This window comes from Corvus moneduloides, chromosome 30, assembly GCF_009650955.1.
Source record: "Corvus moneduloides isolate bCorMon1 chromosome 30, bCorMon1.pri, whole genome shotgun sequence".
Classification (NCBI taxonomy): Eukaryota; Metazoa; Chordata; class Aves; order Passeriformes; family Corvidae; genus Corvus; species Corvus moneduloides.
This window is the reverse complement of record NC_045505.1, coordinates 1,066,224-1,086,461: the sequence shown is the minus strand read 5'-3', so window position 1 is coordinate 1,086,461 and position 20,238 is coordinate 1,066,224. Positions and strand designations below refer to the sequence as shown.

General features: G+C 57.8%; 1 protein-coding gene across 2 annotated transcripts; it reads left to right on the top strand.

Annotated features, from left to right (window-relative positions):
- Positions 1-145: 145 nt before the first annotated feature.
- TFCP2 (transcription factor CP2) lies at positions 146-14,103 on the top strand. Of its 2 annotated transcripts, none has more exons than XM_032094117.1 (15): positions 146-898; positions 2,931-3,082; positions 3,994-4,070; positions 4,276-4,381; positions 4,446-4,552; positions 4,843-4,995; positions 6,049-6,159; positions 7,757-7,845; positions 8,481-8,526; positions 8,883-8,976; positions 10,048-10,138; positions 11,247-11,353; positions 12,145-12,287; positions 13,285-13,336; positions 13,440-14,103. In XM_032094117.1, exons 1-15 carry the CDS (start codon positions 777-779, stop codon positions 13,475-13,477), a joined length of 1,488 nt encoding a protein of 495 aa, XP_031950008.1. In that variant the 5' UTR covers positions 146-776; the 3' UTR covers positions 13,478-14,103. The 2 variants fall into 2 exon arrangements, with proteins under 2 accessions (XP_031950008.1, XP_031950007.1); XM_032094116.1 differs by having other exon boundaries at positions 8,478-8,526.
- Positions 14,104-20,238: the final 6,135 nt, after the last annotated feature.

Sequence of the window (20,238 nt, the reverse complement as noted above, 5' to 3'; positions counted from 1 at the left end):
CAGCCCTTAGAGGGGAGTGCGGGATTTGGGGGGTCCCTGCGGGGGCAGCCCGTGGGGGGAGTGCAGGATTTTGGGGGGTCCCTGCGGGTGCAGCCCGTGGAGGGAGTGCAGGATTTGGGGGGTCCCTGCGAGGGCAGCCCTTGGGGGGTGGTCCGTAGAGCTCGGGACCCCCGGGGGTGCCGCCTCTCAGGAGTTTGGGGGTCCCCTCAAGGCGTTCCCTTTGAGGGACTTCAAGGGCGGGGGCGCAGCCTCGGGGGTGTCGCTGGGTTTTGGGGTTCATTCCCCTGTGGTAGTGGGTTTTTGGGTGTCCCCAAATTAGGCACCTCAGGAGAGGGTCCCCAAGAGGGCTGCGGGGCTTTGGTACCCCCAGAGAACAGGGGGAGGCGTTGGGGTGCCCCCGAGGAGCCCCTGGGTTGGGGGTGACTCTGAGGAGCCCCATTTTTGGGCTGACACTGAAGACCCTGGTTTTGGGGTGACCCCGAGGCCCCCTCACACTTGAGGTGCCCCCAAAGCCCCCTGGTTTTAGGGGGACCTCTACAAACCCCTTTTTGGAGCCACCCCGTGTTTGGGGGTGACCCCACCCCCCGCTTTTGGTGTGTCCCCAGGACGCCCCCATCTTTGAGTAGCCCCTGACCCCCCCCCCCCTTTTTTGGGGTGTCCCCAAGGCCCCCTGGTTTTGGAGTGACCACAACAACCGCGTTTTCTTGGGGGTGACCCTGCCCACCCCCCGTTTTTGGGGGTGACCCGGCCGCCGTTTTTGGGGTGCCCTCGGGGCCATGGCGTGGGCGCTGAAGCTGCCGCTGGCGGACGAGGTGATCGAGTCGGGGCTGGTGCAGGATTTCGACGCCAGCCTGTCGGGGATCGGGCAGGAGCTCGGCGCCGGTGCCTACAGCATGAGGTACCGGGGACCCCAAAACATCCCGGGCACCCCAAAACATCCCGGAGAACCCCGGGGCTTGGCAGGGGCTGTGCGGGGAGTGGGGAACCCTGAAGTGAGCTGGAGGTTGAAGGCGTTGGGTGGGACCTCAGCACCGGTACCTGCAGCGGGAGGGGACCCCAGAATCTCCAGGGGAAACCCCACAACCTCCGGGGGTCCCCAGAATATTCATGGGGGATCTCAGATCCCCAGGGAGGAACCCAAAATCTCCTGAGGTCCCCAGAATCTCTGGGGGGGATCCCAAAATCTGTGGGGGATCCCAGAATGGCAGGGGATGGCAGGGGTGTGGGGAACCCCGAAATGTGCCAAAGTTGGGGCACGGGGGCGGATTGGGAGGGAAACGGGGGCGTTGGGGTGGAGTTGGGGTTGGAGCAAGGAAGAGCAGGCTTGGAGGTGGAGTTGGGATGGAGTAGGGATGGAGTTGGGATGGAGTAGGGGTAGAGTTACAGTGGAATTATGGCTGAAGTAGTGCATGGAGCTGGGATGGATTCGGGATGGATCTGGGATGGATTCAGGATGTGATTGGGATGGATTCAGGATGCCGCTGGGATGGATTCGGGATGGATTTGGGATGGATTCAGGATGGATTTGGGATGCAGTTGGGATGGATTTGAGATGGATTCGGGATGCAGTTGGGATGGATTTGGGATGCCGTTGGGATGGATTTGAGATGGATTCGGGATGCAGTTGGGATGGATTTGGGATGCGATTGGGATGGATTCGGGATGGATTTGGGATGCAGTTGGGATGGATTTGGGTCGGGATGTGATTGGGATGGATTCGGGATGGATTCGGGATGGATTTGGGATGCAGTTGGGATGGATTTGGGTCGGGATGTGATTGGGATGGATTCGGGATGGATTCGGGATGCCGTTGGGATGGATTCGGGATGCAGTTGGCCTGGAGCTGTGGATGGATTCGGGATGGATTCAGGATGGATTTGGGATGGATTTGGGATGCAGTTGGGATGGATTTGGGATGGATTCGGGATGCGATTGGGATGGATTTGGGATGGATTCGGGATGGATTCGGGATGCAGTTGGGATGGATTCGGGATGCGATTGGGATGGATTTGGGATGGATTCGGGATGGATTTGGGATGCAGTTGGGATGGATTTGGGTCGGGATGTGATTGGGATGGATTCGGGATGGATTCGGGATGCCGTTGGGATGGATTCGGGATGCAGTTGGCCTGGAGCTGTGGATGGATTCGGGATGGATTCAGGATGGATTTGGGATGGATTTGGGATGCAGTTGGGATGGATTTGGGATGGATTCGGGATGCGATTGGGATGGATTTGGGATGGATTCGGGATGGATTCGGGATGCAGTTGGGATGGATTCGGGATGCGATTGGGATGGATTTGGGATGGATTCGGGATGGATTTGGGATGCAGTTGGGATGGATTCGGGATGCAGCTGGGATGGATTTGAGATGGATTCGGGATGCCGTTGGGATGGATTTGGGATGCAGTTGGCCTGGAGCTGTGGATGGATTTGGGATGGATTTGGGATGCAGTTGGGATGGATTCGGGATGGATTCGGGATGCAGTTGGCCTGGAGCTGTGGATGGATTCAGGAAGGAGCAGGAGTGGTTATGGTTGGAATTGGGGTCATTGTAGTGGTCGGGGTCAGGGTTAGGAGTTGGGACAGAGCTGTGTGCAAGATGCTCACAGGTGTGCCCAGGTGGGCTCAGGTGTGCCCCAGGTGCTTACGGGTGTATTCAGATGGGCACAGGTGTATCTCTGGTGAGCAGGTGGCACCTGGGGACAGGTGTGCAGGGTGCAGGGGAGCGGGTGGCACCTGGGGACAGGTGTGCAGGGCACCCCTGGAATCCTGGGCTCAGTCTGGAGCAGGGTCCAGAGGCAGAGCCAGGTGGGGGCGGGGCTTTTCCCCCAGGTAACGAGGCCCAGGTTGGAGTGAAGGAGTCCCTGACCCCGCGGCCTGGCCCCCACCTCACCTGTCTCAGGTGACTCTGTCCCCGTGTCCGCAGCGACGTCCTGGCTCTGCCCATCTTCAAGCAGGAGGAGTCCAGTTTGCCGCCGGAGAACCAGGACAAGCTGCTGCCCTTCCAGTACGTGCTGTGCGCCGCCACCTCCCCCGCGGTCAAGCTGCACGACGAGACCCTCACCTACCTCAACCAAGGTGAGGCCACACCTGTCCTGCACAGGTACCTCCGGGAACCACCCCGAGCAGGAAGATTCCGCCTGTGGAAGTTTCCAGGGGGAAATTCCCGATTTCTGCGTTGTTCCTGGTGGGAAGTGGGAAGTGAAGCGGCGCTGCCTTCACCTGGCTGTGCTCTGGCCAGGTGGAGCTTGAGTCACCTGGGGGATTTCACCAGGTTAAAGTGTGGGCTCAGGTGACAGGTGTGTGTGAGGTGTATCCATACAGGTGTGTGTAAGGTGGTTACAGGTGTGTGCAGGGGGGGACAGGTGTGTTCAAGGTGTACCTGTACAGGTGTGTTCAAAGTGTATTTGTGTGTGTAAGGTGTATCTGTACAGGTGTGTTCAGGGGGTTACAGGTGTGTTCAGGGTGGTTACAAGTCTGTGTAAGGTGTATCCATACAGGTGCGTACAGGGGGTTACAGGTGTGTTCAAGGTGTATCTGTACAGGTGTGTGTAAGATGGTTATAGGTGTGTTCAAGGTGTACAGGTGTGTGTAAGGTGTATCCATACAGGTGTGTGTAAGGTGGTTACAGGTGTATTCAAGGTGTACCTGTACAGGTGTGTGTAAGGTGTATGTGTACAGGTGTGTGTAAGGTGGTTACAGGTGTATTCAAGGTGTACCTGTACAGCTGTGTGTAAGGTGTATCTGTACAGGTGTGTGTAAGGTGTATGTGTACAGGTGTGTGTAAGATGGTTACAGGTGTGTTCAAGGTGTACCTGTACAGGTGTATTCAAGGTGTGTCAGTGCGGGACAGGGGTTACAGCTTCAGGCTGTACCTGCTGCTTTCAGGTAGAACTGGAATCTTGGGGTTGGTGGGACCCCAGATGAACGAGGAGCTCAGGTGACAGGTACAGGTGACAGAAAACCCTCAGGTGCCCTCCTGCCCCCAGGTCAATCCTACGAGATCCGGATGTTGGACAACAGGAAGCTCGGGGAGCTGCCCGAGATCAACGGGAAGCTGGTCAAGGTGGGCAGAGAGCACAGGTACCGCTGGCCAGGTGTGCCCGTCCCAGCCGGCCGCTCTCCAGGGCCCTGCAGCAGGGTGGGAGTGGGAGATGTACCTGGTTTGGGGGGGAGAGGGGTTCCCTTTGCCCCTTTTTGGCACAGGGAAGGGCCGCACACCTGGCCAGGTGTGCCAGGGCAGCTCCAGGTGATGTTTCCCCCTTCCCCAGAGCATCTTCCGGGTGGTTTTCCATGACCGGCGGTTGCAGTACACGGAGCACCAGCAGCTGGAGGGCTGGAGGTGGAACAGACCTGGGGACAGGATCCTGGACATAGGTGAGTCTCACCTGGCTGGGGCGGGTGGGGGGTCCCAGGTGGGCCTCACCTGTTCCCCCCACAGATATCCCGATGTCCGTGGGGATCATCGACCCCCGCGCGAACCCGACGCAGCTCAACACCGTGGAATTTCTGTGGGATCCGGCCAAGAGGACATCGGTCTTCATCCAGGTGAGGGACAGGGGGCTGTGTCCCACATCCAGGTGAGGGCCAGGTGGGCAGTGCCTCACATCCAGGTAAGGGACAGGTGGGCTCTGTCCCACATCCAGGTAAAGGACAGGTGGGCATTGCCTCACATCCAGGTGAGGGACAGGTGGGCATTGCCTCACATCCAGGTGAGGGACAGGTGGGCTCTGTCCCACATCCAGGTGAGGGCCAGGTGATCCCGGGTGCTGCCCCGTGGATGCCAGGTGCTGCCCCAGCTGGCAGCAGCGTTCCCAGGGCAGCACACCTGTCCCCAGGTGCACTGCATCAGCACGGAGTTCACGCTGCGCAAGCACGGCGGCGAGAAGGGGGTTCCCTTCCGCGTGCAGATCGACACCTTCAGGGAGAACGAGAGCGGCGAGTACACGGAGCACCTGCACTCCGCCAGCTGCCAGATCAAGGTGTTCAAGGTACCCCTCCCACCTGGGCTCACCTGGGAGGCTGTCCCAGTTTGCCCTGGGAGCTGCTGGTGCCTCTGGAACCTCCCACCTTTAGGAGGTGCTGGGAGGGGCAGGGGTCGTTCCCACCCTGGTCACACCTCAGGGTGCCTGTGGCTCCGTCCCACCTGCGACACACCCAAAAATCTCACCTTGGCTCCTCTTCTCTCACCTGTTCACCCACCTGTCCACCTCGAGGGGTCAGTGGGCTTTGGGGTCCTGCCCTGCCCTCCCCATGTCCACCTGGGCCAAATTCCTTCACCTGTGAGTGCAGGTGCAGCCAAATTTTAAGAGAATTTCTTCAGGGATCTGCCAAGGGGAACACCTGGATACCTGTGGAGGTTCCACACCTGTGCTTCCCCTGGGATTTGAGTGAAATCCCCCCGGTTTTGGGTAGAAGAGGGGCCCAGGTGTTCAAGGTGTGGCAAAGTCAAGGCCACCCCTGAGACCTCGTGTCCAGGTGCACTTTGTCCCCCCAGAATCCCACCTCCTACCTGGGTGATGCAGGTGCAGAAGACACAGCTCAGGTGTATTGGGGGTTACAGGTGTACTCGGGGTTACAGGTGTACTCAGGGGGTTACAGGTGTACTTGGGGGGTTACAGGTGTGTGCAGAGTGGTTACAGGTGTGTGCAGAGTGGTTACAGGTGTACTTTGGGGGTTACAGGTGTGTGCAGAGTGGTTACAGGTGTGTGCAGAGTGGTTACAGGTGTACTTTGGGGGTTACAGGTGTACTCAGGGGGTTACAGGTGTACTTGGGGGGTTACAGGTGTGTGCAGAGTGGTTACAGGTGTACTCGGGGTTACAGCTGTGTGCAGAGTGGTTACAGGTGTGTGCAGAGTGGTTACAGGTGTACTCAGGGAGTTACAGGTGTACTCTGGTGGTCACACCCCTGTCCCTACAGAGGCCCTCAGGACAAGCTTCTCCCAGAACGACTCCTTTTCCCTCTGTAAAGCACCAAGAAGGCCGAGTCACCTGTGTCACCTGTGTGTTTCCCACACACCTGTCCTGGCCTGTCCCTTTTCCAGCCCAAAGGAGCCGACCGGAAGCAGAAGACGGATCGGGAGAAGATGGAGAAGCGAACGCCCCACGAGAAGGAGAAGTACCAGCCCTCCTACGAGACCACCATCCTCACCGAGGTGAGCTCACCTGGCTCACCTGGCCGGCAGGGAGCAGGGCTGTGCTGCCGGGAAAGCTTTGCCCAAGGTGTTCCTACCTGCCAGGCAAAACTGGGGGCAGAGAAGGTGCTTTTGTACCTGAGAAAGGGCTCTGGGGACATCACTGACCTGAGCCGGGCAGGTGTGTGCAGTGCAGGTGTGTGCAGGTGTGTGCAGTGCAGGTGTGTGCAGGTGTGTGCAGTGCAGGTGTGTGCAGTGCAGGTGTGTGCAGTGCAGGTGTGTGCAGGTGTGTGCAGTGCAGGTGTGTGCAGTGCAGGTGTGTGCAGGTGTGTGCAGGTGTGTGCAGTGCAGGTGTGTGCAGGTGTGTGCAGTGCAGCTGTGTGCAGGTGTGCATGTGTGTGCAGGTGTGTGCAGTCCCAGGTGTGTGCAGTCCCAGGTGTGTGCAGGTGTGTGTGTGTGCAGTGCAGGTGTGTGCAGGTGTGTGCAGGTGTGTGTGGTGCAGGTGTGTGCAGGTGTGTGCAGTTGTGGGCAGTGCAGGTGTGTGCAGGTGTGTGTGTGTGCAGTGCAGGTGTGTGCAGTGGAGGTGTGCGTGTGCAGGTGTGTGCAGTGCAGGTGTGTGCAGGTGTGCAGGTGTGTGCAGGTGTGTGCAGGTGTGTGCAGTGCAGGTGTGTGCAGGTGTGTGTGTGCAGTTGTGTGCAGTGCAGGTGTGTGCAGGTGTGTGTGTGTGCAGTGCAGGTGTGTGCAGTGGAGGTGTGCGTGTGCAGGTGTGTGCAGTGCAGGTGTGTGCAGGTGTGCATGTGTGTGCAGGTGTGTGCAGGTGTGTGTGGTGCAGGTGTGCGTGTGCAGGTGTGTGCAGTCCCAGGTGTGTGTGCGCGCAGGTGTGTGTGTGTAGGTGTGTGCAGTGCAGGTGTGTGTGCAGTCCCAGGTGTGTGTGTGCAGGTGTGTGCAGTGCAGGTGTGTGTGTGCAGTCCCAGGTGTGTGTGTGCAGTCCCAGGTGTGTGTGTGCAGGTGTGTGCAGTGCAGGTGTGTGTGTGCAGTCCCAGGTGTGTGTGTGCAGTGCAGGTGTGTGCAGGTGTGTGCAGTGCAGGTGTGTGCAGTCCCAGGTGTGTGTGTGCAGTGCAGGTGTGTGCAGGTGTGTGCAGTGCAGGTGTGTGCAGTGCAGTCCCAGGTGTGTGTGTGCAGTGCAGGTGTGTGCAGGTGTGTGCAGTGCAGGTGTGTGCAGTCCCAGGTGTGTGTGTGCAGTGCAGGTGTGTGTGTGCAGGTGTGTGTGTGCAGGTGTGTGCAGTCCCAGGTGTGTGTGTGCAGTGCAGGTGTGTGCAGTGCAGGTGTGTGCAGTCCCAGGTGTGTGCAGTCCCAGGTGTGTGTGTGCAGGTGTGTGCAGTCCCAGGTGTGTGTGTGCAGTCCCAGGTGTGTGTGTGCAGTCCCAGGTGTGTGCAGTGCAGGTGTGTGTGTGCAGGTGTGTGTGTGCAGGTGTGTGCAGTCCCAGGTGTGTGTGTGCAGGTGTGTGTGTGTGTGCAGGTGTGTGTGTGCAGGTGTGTGCAGTGCAGGTGTGTGTGTGCAGGTGTGTGCAGTGCAGGTGCAGTCCTGGCACACCTGTGCTCACCTGGCCTGTCCGCAGTGCTCGCCCTGGCCCGAGGTCACCTACGTCCCCAGCGCGCCGTCCCCCGGCTTCAACAGCTCCCACAGCAGCTTCTCCATCGGGGACGGGTGAGTGGGGACGGGATACTGGGAGTGCTGGGATGGGGGGCAGACCCCAGTGCCATCCCAGTGACCCCAGTGCCATCCCAGTGATGCCAGTGTCATCCCAGTGTCATCCCAGTGCCATCCCAGTGACCTCAGTACCATTCCAGTGCCGTCCCAGTGACACCAGTGTCATCCCAGTGCCATCGCAGTGCCATCCCAGTGCCATTCCAGTACCATCCCAGTGACCCCAGTGCCATCCCAGTGGTGCCAGTGCCATCCCAGTGCCATCCCAGTGCCATCCCAATGACCCCTGTGCCATCCCAGTGCCATCCCAGTGATGCCAGTGCCATCCCAGTGCCATCCCAATGACCCCAGTGCCATCCCAGTGCCATCCCAGTGATGCCAGTGCTGTCCCAGTGTCATGCCAGTGCCATCCCAGTGCTGTCCCAGTGACCCCAGTGCCATGCCAGTGACCCCAGTATCCCAGTGACAGTATCACCAGTATCATCCCAGTGACCACAGCATCCCAGTGATCCCAGTATCCCCATTAAAGTAATCCCAGTGTCCAGCCATCCCAGTGTCCAGTTACAATGTCCCCATGTCCCAGTGCTCCCAGTGTCCCCAGCATCGCAGTGACCGTGTCCCTCTGTCCCCAGCAGTGGGTCCCCGAGCCACCAGCCCGACCCCCCCACGCCCCTGGCTGACGTAAGTACCTGTCCTGGTACCTGCCCAGGTACACCTGGGGGGGGGGAGGTTCCACAGGGGGACACTTGGGGTCACCTGGAAACACCTGGGAGGCCACGGCCCTTCTGTCCCCACCTGGGGGGGAACCCACACCTGCGCTGGCCCCCCCTGAGCTCACCTGAGCTCACCTCAGAGGAAACTCCTCCAGGTCACCTCTGAGGCCATCACCTCATCCCAGCTGCTCAGGGCTTCAATCCACGCCTGCCTTGGCTCACCCTGAGCTCACCTGTGCCCCTGCCCGAGTGCAAACACCTGGTGTGCCTCACCTGGTCACCCGGGTCACCTGGCAGCACCTGTGTCCCCCCGTGTCCCCCCAGACGCTGCTGCCCACCTGGACCCCGCAGGAGGCGCAGCAGTGGCTGCACCGGAACCGCTTCTCCACCTTCTCGCGGCTCTTCAGGAACTTCTCAGGTGAGTTCTGCTCCCTCACCTGGGCCAGGTCACCTCCTCCCCTCTCCTGGGCCAGGTGAGATTTCCCCAAATCCCTGTTTTTATAACCCAATCTAACGGCTCACCTGGCACCGCCTCCCCCAGCTCACCTGGCACAGGTAACACGAGAAGGGCTGATTTTGGAGCTGAAAAATGGCAGGTTTGGGAAAACAAGGTGGAAATGGATGATGTGGGGACAATGAAGCTGAAAAATGGGGATTTGTGGGGGGAGAACGCTGAAAAAAAGCTGATTTGGAAGGGAAAAATAGCTGAAAATGGCAATTTAGGGGAAAACAAATTTAAAGTGCCAATTTTGGGGGAGACAGAGGGAGAAAATTTTGAATTCAGGCAAAAATGGGTTGAAAAGTGCTGATTCTAAGGAACATGAAGCTGAAAAATGGCAATTTTGGGGGGGGAGCAAGAGGTGAAAAATGCAGATTTTGGGGAAAACCAAGATGGAAAATGCCAGTTATGGGCAAAATGAAAGTGAAAAGCTGATTTTTGTGGAAAACGGAGGTGAAAAATGCTGATTTTGGATAAAGCAAACTTGGAAAATGGCAATTTTGGGGAAGACTGAGCTGAAAAATACCAAGTTGGGGGAAAATAAGCAAAAAATTGCTGATCTGGGGGAAAACAAAGCTGGAACATGCAAGGTTTGGGATAACCAAGCTGAAAAATGCTGATGTGAGGGAAAACAGGTGGAAGATGTTGAATTTGGGGGAAATCGCACTGAAAAATGCTGATTTGGGGAAAAATGAAATTGAAAAATGGTGATGTGGGGAGAAAAAGGGAGAAAAGTGATGGTTTTCGGGAAAACTGAGCTGGAAAATAAGGATTATGGGAAAACAAAGGTGAAAAATGCTGATTTTAGGAAAAAAAGTGGGAAAAATGCTGCTTTGGGGAAAACAAAGCCAAAAATACATAATCTGGGGGAAAGCAACGCTGCAAAAGGCTGATTTTGAGGAAAAACAGGTGAAAAATACCAATCCTGGGCAAACAGAGGAGAATTTGGGGCGAATTCGGGGTGAATTTGGCCCTTTGGGGGTTTTCCAGGAGCAGATCTGCTGAAGCTGACGCGGGAGGACGTGATCCAGATCTGCGGCCCCGCCGACGGCATCCGGCTCTTCAACGCCCTCAAGGGCAGGTACGGGGGGCTGGGACCCACCTGTGGGGCTGGGACTCACCTGTGGGACTGAGACTCACCTGTGGGGCTGGGACTCACCTGTGGGACTGGGACTCACCTGTGGGACCCACCTGTGGGACTGGGACTCACCTGTGGGACCCACCTGTGGGACTGGGACCCACCTGTGGGGCTGGGACCCACCTGTGGGACCCACCTGTGGGGCTGGGACCCACCTGTGGGACTGAGACTCACCTGTGGGGCTGGGACTCACCTGTGGGACCCACCTGTGGGACTGGGACCCACCTGTGGGGCTGGGACCCACCTGTGGGACTCACCTGTGGGACTGGGACCCACCTGTGGGACTGGGACCCACCTGTGGGACTCACCTGTGGGACTGGGACCCACCTGTGGGACTGGGACCCACCTGTGGGACTGAGACTCACCTGTGGGACTGAGACTCACCTGTGGGGCTGGGACCCACCTGTGGGACTCACCTGTGGGGCTGGGACCCACCTCTGGGGACTGGGACTCACCTGTGGGGCTGGGACTCACCTCTGGGGGCTGGGACTCACCTGGCCCAGCCTTTTCCCACCCGAGTCAGGAATTTAGAGGCACTTTGAGGAAGGCAGTCCAGGCAGGAGAGAGGAATTAGGAATTATTTCACTTTGAGAGTCCAGGAGTGGAGCCACAAGCCAGGAATTGATCCAGGAGCTGTCTCCACCTGTGACCCACCCAGGTGGAGTTACTTGCCTGGGAAGTTCCCAAAAAGAGGATGTTTCTTACACCTTTCCCTAAAAGGCAGGGGTTTAACACACCTGGAGCGTTTGGGAAGGCTGAGAGGGACAGGGTGTCCAGGTGGGGATGTCTGGGAAGCATCATCCCAGATACCTGCCACGGGACAGGGGAGGGCATCCCAGGAGCATTGCAGGTGTGCATTCCTGCCCCCATGGCACCAGGGAATGCTGACCCAGGGTCACCTGTGCCCCAGGGGACACCTTGGGATCAGCCAGGTGGGGACAGCCACAAGGGTTTTCCTGCGGGATGAGCTCATCCAGCTCCTGCTGAGGACACCTGGCAGGGAAAGGGGCTGGGAAGGGAGGGGACCGCAGGTGACCCTCACCTGTCGCAGGATGGTGCGGCCCCGCCTGACCATCTACGTGTGCCAGGAGTCGCAGCAGGTCAGGGACCCCCAGCACGAGCACGAGGACGGCGACGGCAGCGCCGGCACCTTCTTTGGTGAGGGGGAGCAGGGATCACACCTGGGGGGGATCGGGAATGTGGGGTCACACCTGGGGGAGCAGGGATCACACCTGGGGGGGATCGGGAATGTGGGGTCACACCTGGGGGGGATTGGGAATCTGGGGTCACACCTGGGGGGATCAGGAATCTGGGGTCACACCTGGGGGGTTGGGAATCGGGTCACACCTGGGGGAGCAGGGATCACACCTGGGGGGGATTGGGAATCTGGGGTCACACCAGTCTGGGATGTGCTGGCAGCTCTTTCCAGCAGAGCACCTGCCCACGGGTGCTCAGCACCCGCTGGCCCCATCCCTCATCCCCTCCTGAGATCAGCTGTACCCTCACCTGTGTCCCCACCTGTGCCTTGACCTGTGGCCTCACCTGTGAGCACAGAGCTCACCTGGGCCCTCTGTACACCTGGGGTCAGGTTAAAGTGCCAGAAAATGACCCCCTTCCCTCCATTCTTTGCCCCGATCCCAGAGGATTTCCCTCGGTGCCACCACACAGGTGTTGGCATCTCACCTGTGCCGAGCCAGAATTGGGAACACCTGTGAGAATCCAGGGGGGCTGGGGAGGGGCTGTTCCCATCCTGCTGGGAATAAAACCCACCTGGAACAGGCCAGGTGGTGCTGCCCAGGTGGTGCCAGAAGGATTTTGGGGCCGGGTGTGTCAATCGCACGCAGGACACGGGGACGGGCGGGTCCCCGTTCGGGGGCACAGCTGAGCCCAGCCCCGGGGGGCACGGGGGGCACACCTGGGCAGGTGCGAGGCCGTGCTGTGCCCTGCAGTGTACCACGCCATTTACCTGGAGGAGCTGACGGCGGCCGAGCTGACGGAGAAGTTGGCGCAGCTTTTCCGCGTGCCCGCCCAGCAGATCCAGCAGATCTACAAGCAGGGACCCACCGGGATCCACGTCCTGGTCAGCGACGAGGTAACGCCCGCCTGCCCCACAGGCACAGCTGGGGGCTGCTGGGAGGGCGGGCAGGATCCCCTGGGAGGTTCACCTGGAGAACGGCATCACCAGGGATCACCTGGGCAGGTTTTAGGAGGGGCTCTCTCTGTTTGGAGACAAATTCTGGGAGAAAAACACTCTGCAAAAAGTGTTTAAAGAGAAAGGACGTCAGCAATTCCCTTTTTCTGCCAATGAGATGAACGAATACCAGTGGGTGAAAGTGACAAAAAAAGGTAAAACAGTTCATTACCAAAGCAAGATACCTGCAAGGCACAGAAAGAAATATTGCACCTTACAGCCCAGCCCCACCTGGGCGCGTGGCCAGGAGGCGAGGACGGGGGCTGGCCCCGCTTTGTCTCAGGGAGGGGGAGAAGGGAGTGCACGCAGCAGCTCGGGCAAAAGCAGACGGGAGCCTGGTGATCCTCTGGCCTTGGTCTCCTCCTCGCAGCAGAAGCTGCTGGGTTTTGGTGTCTTTCCTCCTGTTGGTTCAGCTTCTCCGAGCTCTCGGAGCGGCCCCCGCCGGCTCCCTGGACTGAAAACCAAGCCAAAAACAGCTCAAGAAAAAAACCCAAAATAAACAAAGTCACCTAAAGGATTCCTGGTACAGCCTCCAGGCTGGGGCAAGGGAGAAAATAGAAAACTTCTTGCTTCAAGCTAGCGAGAACCAAGGCAGTGAAAGCGAGGATGGGACGTCACGCGCCAGAGAGGGAGGCTTTGAATGAAACCCGCACGGGTTAAAATCCCCCAGGTCCCTCTCAAAGCTCCAGTAGCCATTTCTGGGCATAAAGCAGACGATCAGGGAATGGAGAATCATCTGAAAATCACCCCGAGACAAGGGCCCGAGGAAGGAATGAAGTGTTTCTGGCTGGTGCTTCCAAAGCGCCCACCTGAGCTCCCACCTGGGCACCTCCAGCCCTTTGGAACCCAAACCCTTCCCCAAAACCCCCTAAATTGGTGTTGTTTTGGGTTTTTCCAGATGATCCAGAACTTCCAGGATGAATCCTGCTTTGTCCTGGACACCATGAAAGGTGCGTGAGTACCTGGGGCTCTGTGTTTGGGCCGCACCTGTGTCCGATGGCCCCGCCCCACCTTCCCTCACCTGCTGCGGGGTGACCTTGGCTTCCTTTGCAGCCGAAACCAACGACAGCTACCACATCATCCTGAAATAGGGGGCCAGGTGAGGGACAGGTGAGGAGCACCTGCAGCCTCTCAGCACACCTGGAGACCCTCCACTCCCAGCACGAGGACACGAGCAGAGAGATCTGGGAACCCCCAGGTGTTGTTACCTGGCCGCCCTCCTCGCAGGGAACACCTGGAAACCCCCCCGGAGAGCCCCCAGGTGTGGTTACCTGGCTGCCCTTCCCACAGGTGACTCCTGGGATGGACAGGATGCTCCGTTGCTGGAGCTCTGAGGCACCAGGTGTTCACCCACCTGGGAAAGGTGCTGCCTCCAGGTGTGTGCAGGTGCGAAGTGATCTCATAAGCTCATCAAGAATTCCAGATTTAATTATGGAAAATTGGAGGATAAAGGAATAACTTGGGGGGGGGGGGGGGTGGCGAGGGGACATTGCTGCGTGTTTTGGGGAGAAAAGCAAAGATTTCGCTATTTCTGCTGAATATGTGAAGTGATTGAAGGGGCTCCGGGCAGGTGTCCAGGTGTGGGAGGTCGATCCCCAGATCCCCCCAGACTTGGATGCTCCTCAGCCCATCAGGCATTTTGGGCAAAAAATTGGGGAAAAAAGACAATATAAACCAAGGATTTGAGTTAAATAAAGCTGGGGTGGGATCCAGGTGAGGCAGGTACTGGCTCAGGTGACAGTCATGACAGTCTGGCCATTGCAGGGGGTCAGCTTCTCCAGGACTGCAGTAACACCTCCAAAATCACCCCAAAATCATCCCCAAGACCATCCAAAAATCACTCAAAACCACCCCCAAGTAATCCCCCAAATCACCCCCAAACTACCTCAAAATCACCTCCAAAAATCTGCCAAACCACCTCAAGATGGCCTCAAAATCACCCTGAAACATCCCTGAATCTTCCCCCAAATTACCCCAAGTCACCACCGAAAATTACCTCAAAATCATCAACAAATTACCTCAAAATCATCCACAAATTACCCCAAAATCACCCAAATCCACCCCAAATCCCCCATGCCCAGGGGGTGTCAGAGCCGGAGGATCCCGAGGCTGATGGTGGTTCAGGAGGAGCGGGAGCGCCCCGGGATTTCCCCTGGAAAAGGCGAGGCTGGAGGGCACGGAGGGGCTCTGATCCTTTAATTTCGTTAATCAATAACTCGGAGTCGTGGTCCTCAGTTCGGTGCCTCCCCCCAGACTCCGAGCCACGCCCTGACCCAGGCGTGAAAAGAACAATTTACTGGAAACAGCAACGAGATAAGAAACAAAGGGAAACAGCAACACTGATAAGAAATGGTGTGGAATGACCTCGGGGTCCTGGCTGGTACAGAATGATCGGAGGGTCCTGGCTGGTACTGAATGACCACAGGGTCCTGGCAGGTACAGAATGACCTCGGGGTCCTGGCCGTGCCCCTCACAGCTGCTGCAGAAATTAACCCTGTCCTGGCCACCACCAGTCCATTCCCCGTGCCTTACTCCACACCATCCATGTCATTCCTCATTCCACACCTTCCACTCATCCTTTATTCTACACCATCCACATCATTCCCAGGTCCCCACACCTTCCAGCTCCTCACATATTTATGTGTACACACGTATTTGTGTGCGCACACGCAGGCAGGAGTTTCATCTCCACGGTCCCTGGCTGTCCCAGGTGTCTCTTGGGATCGGTCAGTCCTGGCTGTGGGATGTGTCCGTCCCGGATCTGTCCCAGGACACGAGGGCTGCTCTGCTGTCGGCTGGTGGCTGCATCCAGAGCTCCCAGCTGGTGCAGCCCATCCTCACCATCCGTGGGAGTTCTGGCAAACGCTGGCAGTGTCACCCACAACCACCATGACACAGTTCAGCATTCCAGATGTTCTCACCCCAAAATCAAAGCCCCTTGAAGGACACTTGTGTTTCCCTGCCCTTGGCATCACCCTCCAAGTGCACCCAGGTCCATGAGCAGAAACAATCCCAGGGATGGGTTTGCCTTTGCTTGGGGCAGGACTGATCCAAACTCTCTTCCCTGACACATTCCTCGCATGAACCACAGGGACTTTGTTCCCTTCTATGGCACCTGGGGGTTCACACTGGGCGGGGCCAGTTCAACTGGTGGAGCCTCGGGTGTTGAGTGACCAGCTGACCTTCACAAAATGCAGATCCCAATGTTTGAAGGTCCCACCAGCCCCTGCCTTCAGTGTGGGTTTTAACAGCCATTGCACCGTTCCCGTTACCCAGGGCTGGTGCCTGACAGGGAATGTGACACCCCCACCCCATCCTGAGCTCTCTGGCCCAGGTGTCCGCGAGGCCATTCTTGAGATGAGTCCCAGTGTCCGACTCCATCTTTCAGCGCTGCCATGTCGCCATGGGACTTGTTTTCCAAGGCCCAGGATGGTTTTCCAGGCAGTGGCGTGAGGCACAGGGTCCATCTCCAGCCATCCACTGGTGCCCCCCACCGCTGTCAGCAGCAGCGCCTGCCTTGGCGGGTTTGAGGCGCTGCGATGTGATCGATCTGCCAGCCCTCCCCACGCTGGTATTTAGATCACAGGGGCTTCACCCGCTTGGCCCTGCCTGATCACAGCGCACGTTTCACAGTCGTAGGCTACCAGGGGTGCAGTGTCCATGGCTAAGCCCATCCCTCCGTCATGAGCCCATTGCTGCACCGCCTTTTTGCCCTGATGAGCCCACCAAGCTGGAGTAACTCTCCAGATGTGCCTGACCCACCTGGTCATCGTCGTGATGCTCCTCATTAGCGCCTGATGGCTTTTCATGGTCAGCCACTCCACCCGGGCAGCGATGTCTTGCCACACTTGGGCAGCCCAGATGAGTTTCCCTCCGCGCTGCCAACTGGCCTTTTTCCGTTGTACTAGTTTGAAAGCAAACCAGTGGGAGATCCCAAGCCAGAGTTACAATTTAATAGGAAAATTAAGATAAAGGCAATAATACAGAAACCCTGGCTTAACCTGACAGGGTCAGGATACGACCTGACACCCTGCCGGGCAGGGCAGTCCGATTGAACGGTGGCTGCACTCCTGTTGGAGTGATGGATGTGGCTCTGTTGAAGCGGTGATCCTGTAGAAGGGGCTGCTCTTCCTCTGAAGGCCCAGTGGTGGCTATGTAGCTCTTGTTCTCTGGGAATCCACTGGGAAAGGCTGCCTGTAGTGTTCCAAACCCCAGATCATATCCAGGTAGGAATGCTTGGCTCCTCCCCCTGGGCGGAGCATCTCACAGTGGGCTGATGACGTTTTACGGGCCATGCGGTGAGGCCTTTGTGGCCCATTAACAGAAGATACTCCCCGGAGGGAGTTATCAGGGATGTGTCATGCAAGAGATAAGGAACGCTGCCCCACCTGCTTTTAACAGCTTATGAAAATGGTGATAGAATACCTACTTTTGGTTAAATCTTACATTGAGACATCCATCGTGCCAGCCACTCGCACACACCATTTGTCACCACCCACGAGTTCCTTCTCTTGCTCAGCAATATCCAAAGCCAGCTGGGCGGCTTTCAGCTCTGCAACCTGACTTGATCCCCCTTGTCCCTCGGTAGCTTCCCCGAGCCGCTGCACAGGGCTCCGTACAGCACTTTCCATCTCCTGCTGGTCCCTGCGGTCCAGCAGGATCCGGCACTGATCTCCCACTCTGCGGTAGCTGGTTGTGTGGTGGGACCTCGGTCACCTTTTCCTCCTCTGATGATAGTTTGAAATATTCACCTCCAGGCCAGTTTGTGATGATTTCCAAGATCCCAGGATTAGGATTTCCTCTCCGAGCTCGCTGTGCCATCAGTGCAATCCACTTGCTCCACTTGGCATCAGTTGCGTGCGTGATTTGTGGAAAGGGCTTTCCCTGTGAACGTCAGCCCAGCACTGGCAGCCGGGTGCCAGCAGCAGCAGCGCTTCGGTGCCAATCACATCCGAGGCAGCTCGAACCCCTTCACAGGCTGCTAAGATCTCTTTCTCAAGCTGTAGCTGATCCTCTGCCCTCAAATCCAGAGCCCCAGAGGTTGTTCTTGAGGTGCCTTCTGCCAGAGGCTCCAGGAAGGACCATTCTCCCCAGCTGCAGGGTAGAGCAGATTCTTCACATCCTGCCCTGGTCTGACTGGCCCAAGGGCTCCTGCAGGAACAATGTGATCTGACCGAAAGCTTGTTATCCTTCAGGGCCTCACTGGAAATCCTGCTGCTTTCGTGTCACAAGGTGGAGAGGGCTGACAGTCCATCTGCAACCAGGGATGGGCTTCCTCCAAAACCCCACAGGGCCAGGAAGGCCTGGGTCTCCTTGGTGCTGGTCAGTGGGGACACAGCAGTTACCTCATCATCACCTCTGCTGGAATCTGCATCCATCTCACCACTCCACCCCCAGGAACTGAATTTCCTGGGTGTGCTAGTTTGAAAACAAACCAGTGGGAGATTGCAGGTCAGAATTATAATTTAATAGGAAAATTAAAATAAATGCAATGGTACAAGAACACAGGCAGAGTCAGAGTACAGCCTGACACCCTGTCAGGCAGGGTGGTGGTAGCAGTCCAGATGAAGTGGTTCTGTTGAAGCCGTGATGCTGTAGAAAAGGGTTTGGTCTTCACCTGAAGGTCCAGTGGTGCAACTCTTGTCCTCTGGGAGTCCCGTAGGTCAGGGCTGCCTGTGCTGTTCCAAAGCCGAGATTACATCCAGGTGGGAATGCTTGGCTCCTCGCCCTGGGCGGAGATCTCCCAGTGGGCTGATGTAATTCTATGATGTAATTAATGCATGGGCCCTTGACAGTCCATTAAATAGAGATAGACCCCAGGGGGAGTTATCAGGGATGAGTCCCGGTAGGAGATAACAAGCACTGCCCCACCTGCTTTAATCCCTTTTGAAGGTGATAATGGAACACTTTTGCTTCTGGTTACACCTTACATTGTAACTTAGGGCACCGGGCAGGCCCCGTGACTTGGCTTTGTTCAGCGGCGTTCAGGAGGATGTGGATGATCTTCTCCCTTTTCCCAAAAACTTCCTCTGTTCCCCCCCACAATGATGTCATCAATGTACTACAGATGTTCTGGAGCCTCACCCTTCTCCAGCGCACTCTGGATCAGCCCATGGCAGATGGTGGGACTTTGCTTCCACCCCTGGGGCAGTCGGTTCCAGGTGTACTGCACGCCCCTCCAGGTGAAGGCAAACTGGGGCCTGCACTCTGCTGCCAGAGGGATGGAGAAGAAGCCATTGGCAATGTCAGCGGTGGCACCACTTCGCTGCCCCACACTCCGTACTGGAGTTCCAGCACGCCCAGCACAGCAGCTCTCGGTGGTGGTGTGACTTCATCCGAGCCACGGTAGTCCACTGTCAGTGTCCACTCTCCTCTGGACACCCCCAGGCCATATGGGGCTACCGAAAGGTGAGCGAGCCTTGCTGAGCTCTCCCTGGCTCTCCAGTTCATGGATCTTCCAGGGATGGGGATCGGGCAGTCCTGGTTGGTGCGGTACTGCCGAAGTCGCTGTTGTGGTGGTGGTGATTGGTACCTGCTGTTCCTCAGCCCTCCTCAGCCCCAGAACAGAAGGGTCCTCTGAGAGACAGGCAAGATGTTCAACTTCTAATGCCCTCTGTCTCCACAGCAGCTGTCCCCAAAGCCCACCAGTGTCCCTCTGGGTCTCTGAAATCCCCTCTCCTGAGGTAACCTGTCCCAAGGATCCCCGAGGCCTCTGTCCCAGCCACAGTGGGGGAGTTTTGCCGCTCGTTCCCAGTCAGGGTCACTTCAGCTTCCAGCACAGCCCCTGTTGGGATCCCCCAGTCACCCCAGAAACAGAGATGGATCTTCCCCCACAGACCTCGATGGCATCAGGGGACGCTGTGTGCCAGTGCTCCTGTGGCTCTGCCGGGCCAGGCCTTGGATCCACAGAGTCCAGCGGATCCTGTTGTCCCTTCCCCCACGTGGCTGGAGGGAGCTCTGGTCGGGTCATGGCACTCCCTGCTCACTTCCATAAATATGAACTTGAGGTCCCCTCGTGTCCCCTCTGTGTCACACAGGTACGGCCACAGGTGACCTCGTGGGGTGTCCCCTCGTGTCCCCTCTATGTCACGCAGGTACAGCCACAGGTGACCTCGTGGGGTGTCCCCTCGTGTCCCCTCTATGTCACGCAGGTACAGCCACAGGTGACCTCGTGGGGTGTCCCCTCGTGTCCCCTCTGTGTCACACAGGTACGGCCACAGGTGACCTCGTGGGGTGTCCCCTCGTGTGTCCCCTCTGTGTCACACAGGTACGGCCACAGGTGACCTCGTGGGGTGTCCCCTCTCTCTCGAGCAGGGGGCAGCTTCTCCCAGTAGCAGAGACTGGTCCATACTGGTGGGACAGGGGACATTTCCTAATCTGCTCGAGCCTTTTGGCTCTGTCCAAGGTCTTGGACGGTCCTTCCACAGCCAAGGCCGGTGGGGAGGAAAAAGGCTGATCTCCATGGTCACTTGGGGCACCGTTTGTTCTCCTGCCTCCGTTGCCATCACTGCCAGGGAGCTGGAGCACGACGATGCTCCAGACAAACCCCCACCACCTGGATTGTGTGCCCTGGCCCTGCAGGGACTGCTCGCTCTTGGAATCCCTGTGGGTTCCCTCCAGCACAGCCAATTCCCTCAGGTCCTGGACACCTTTCTCCATGGCGTTCCAGCTGCCTGGAGGCACCCTGGGATCATCCCTGAGGGAACACCTTTCCCTCACGCTCAGCAGGAGTCTCCTGCAGGGGCTGGGAGTCTCTGTCCTCTTCCCAACCCCCTCATCAGTGCCCACATCCCAGGACAGGGATCCCGGGTGCTTGGCTTCACTCCCACCCAGTTCCACGCTCACGATCTCC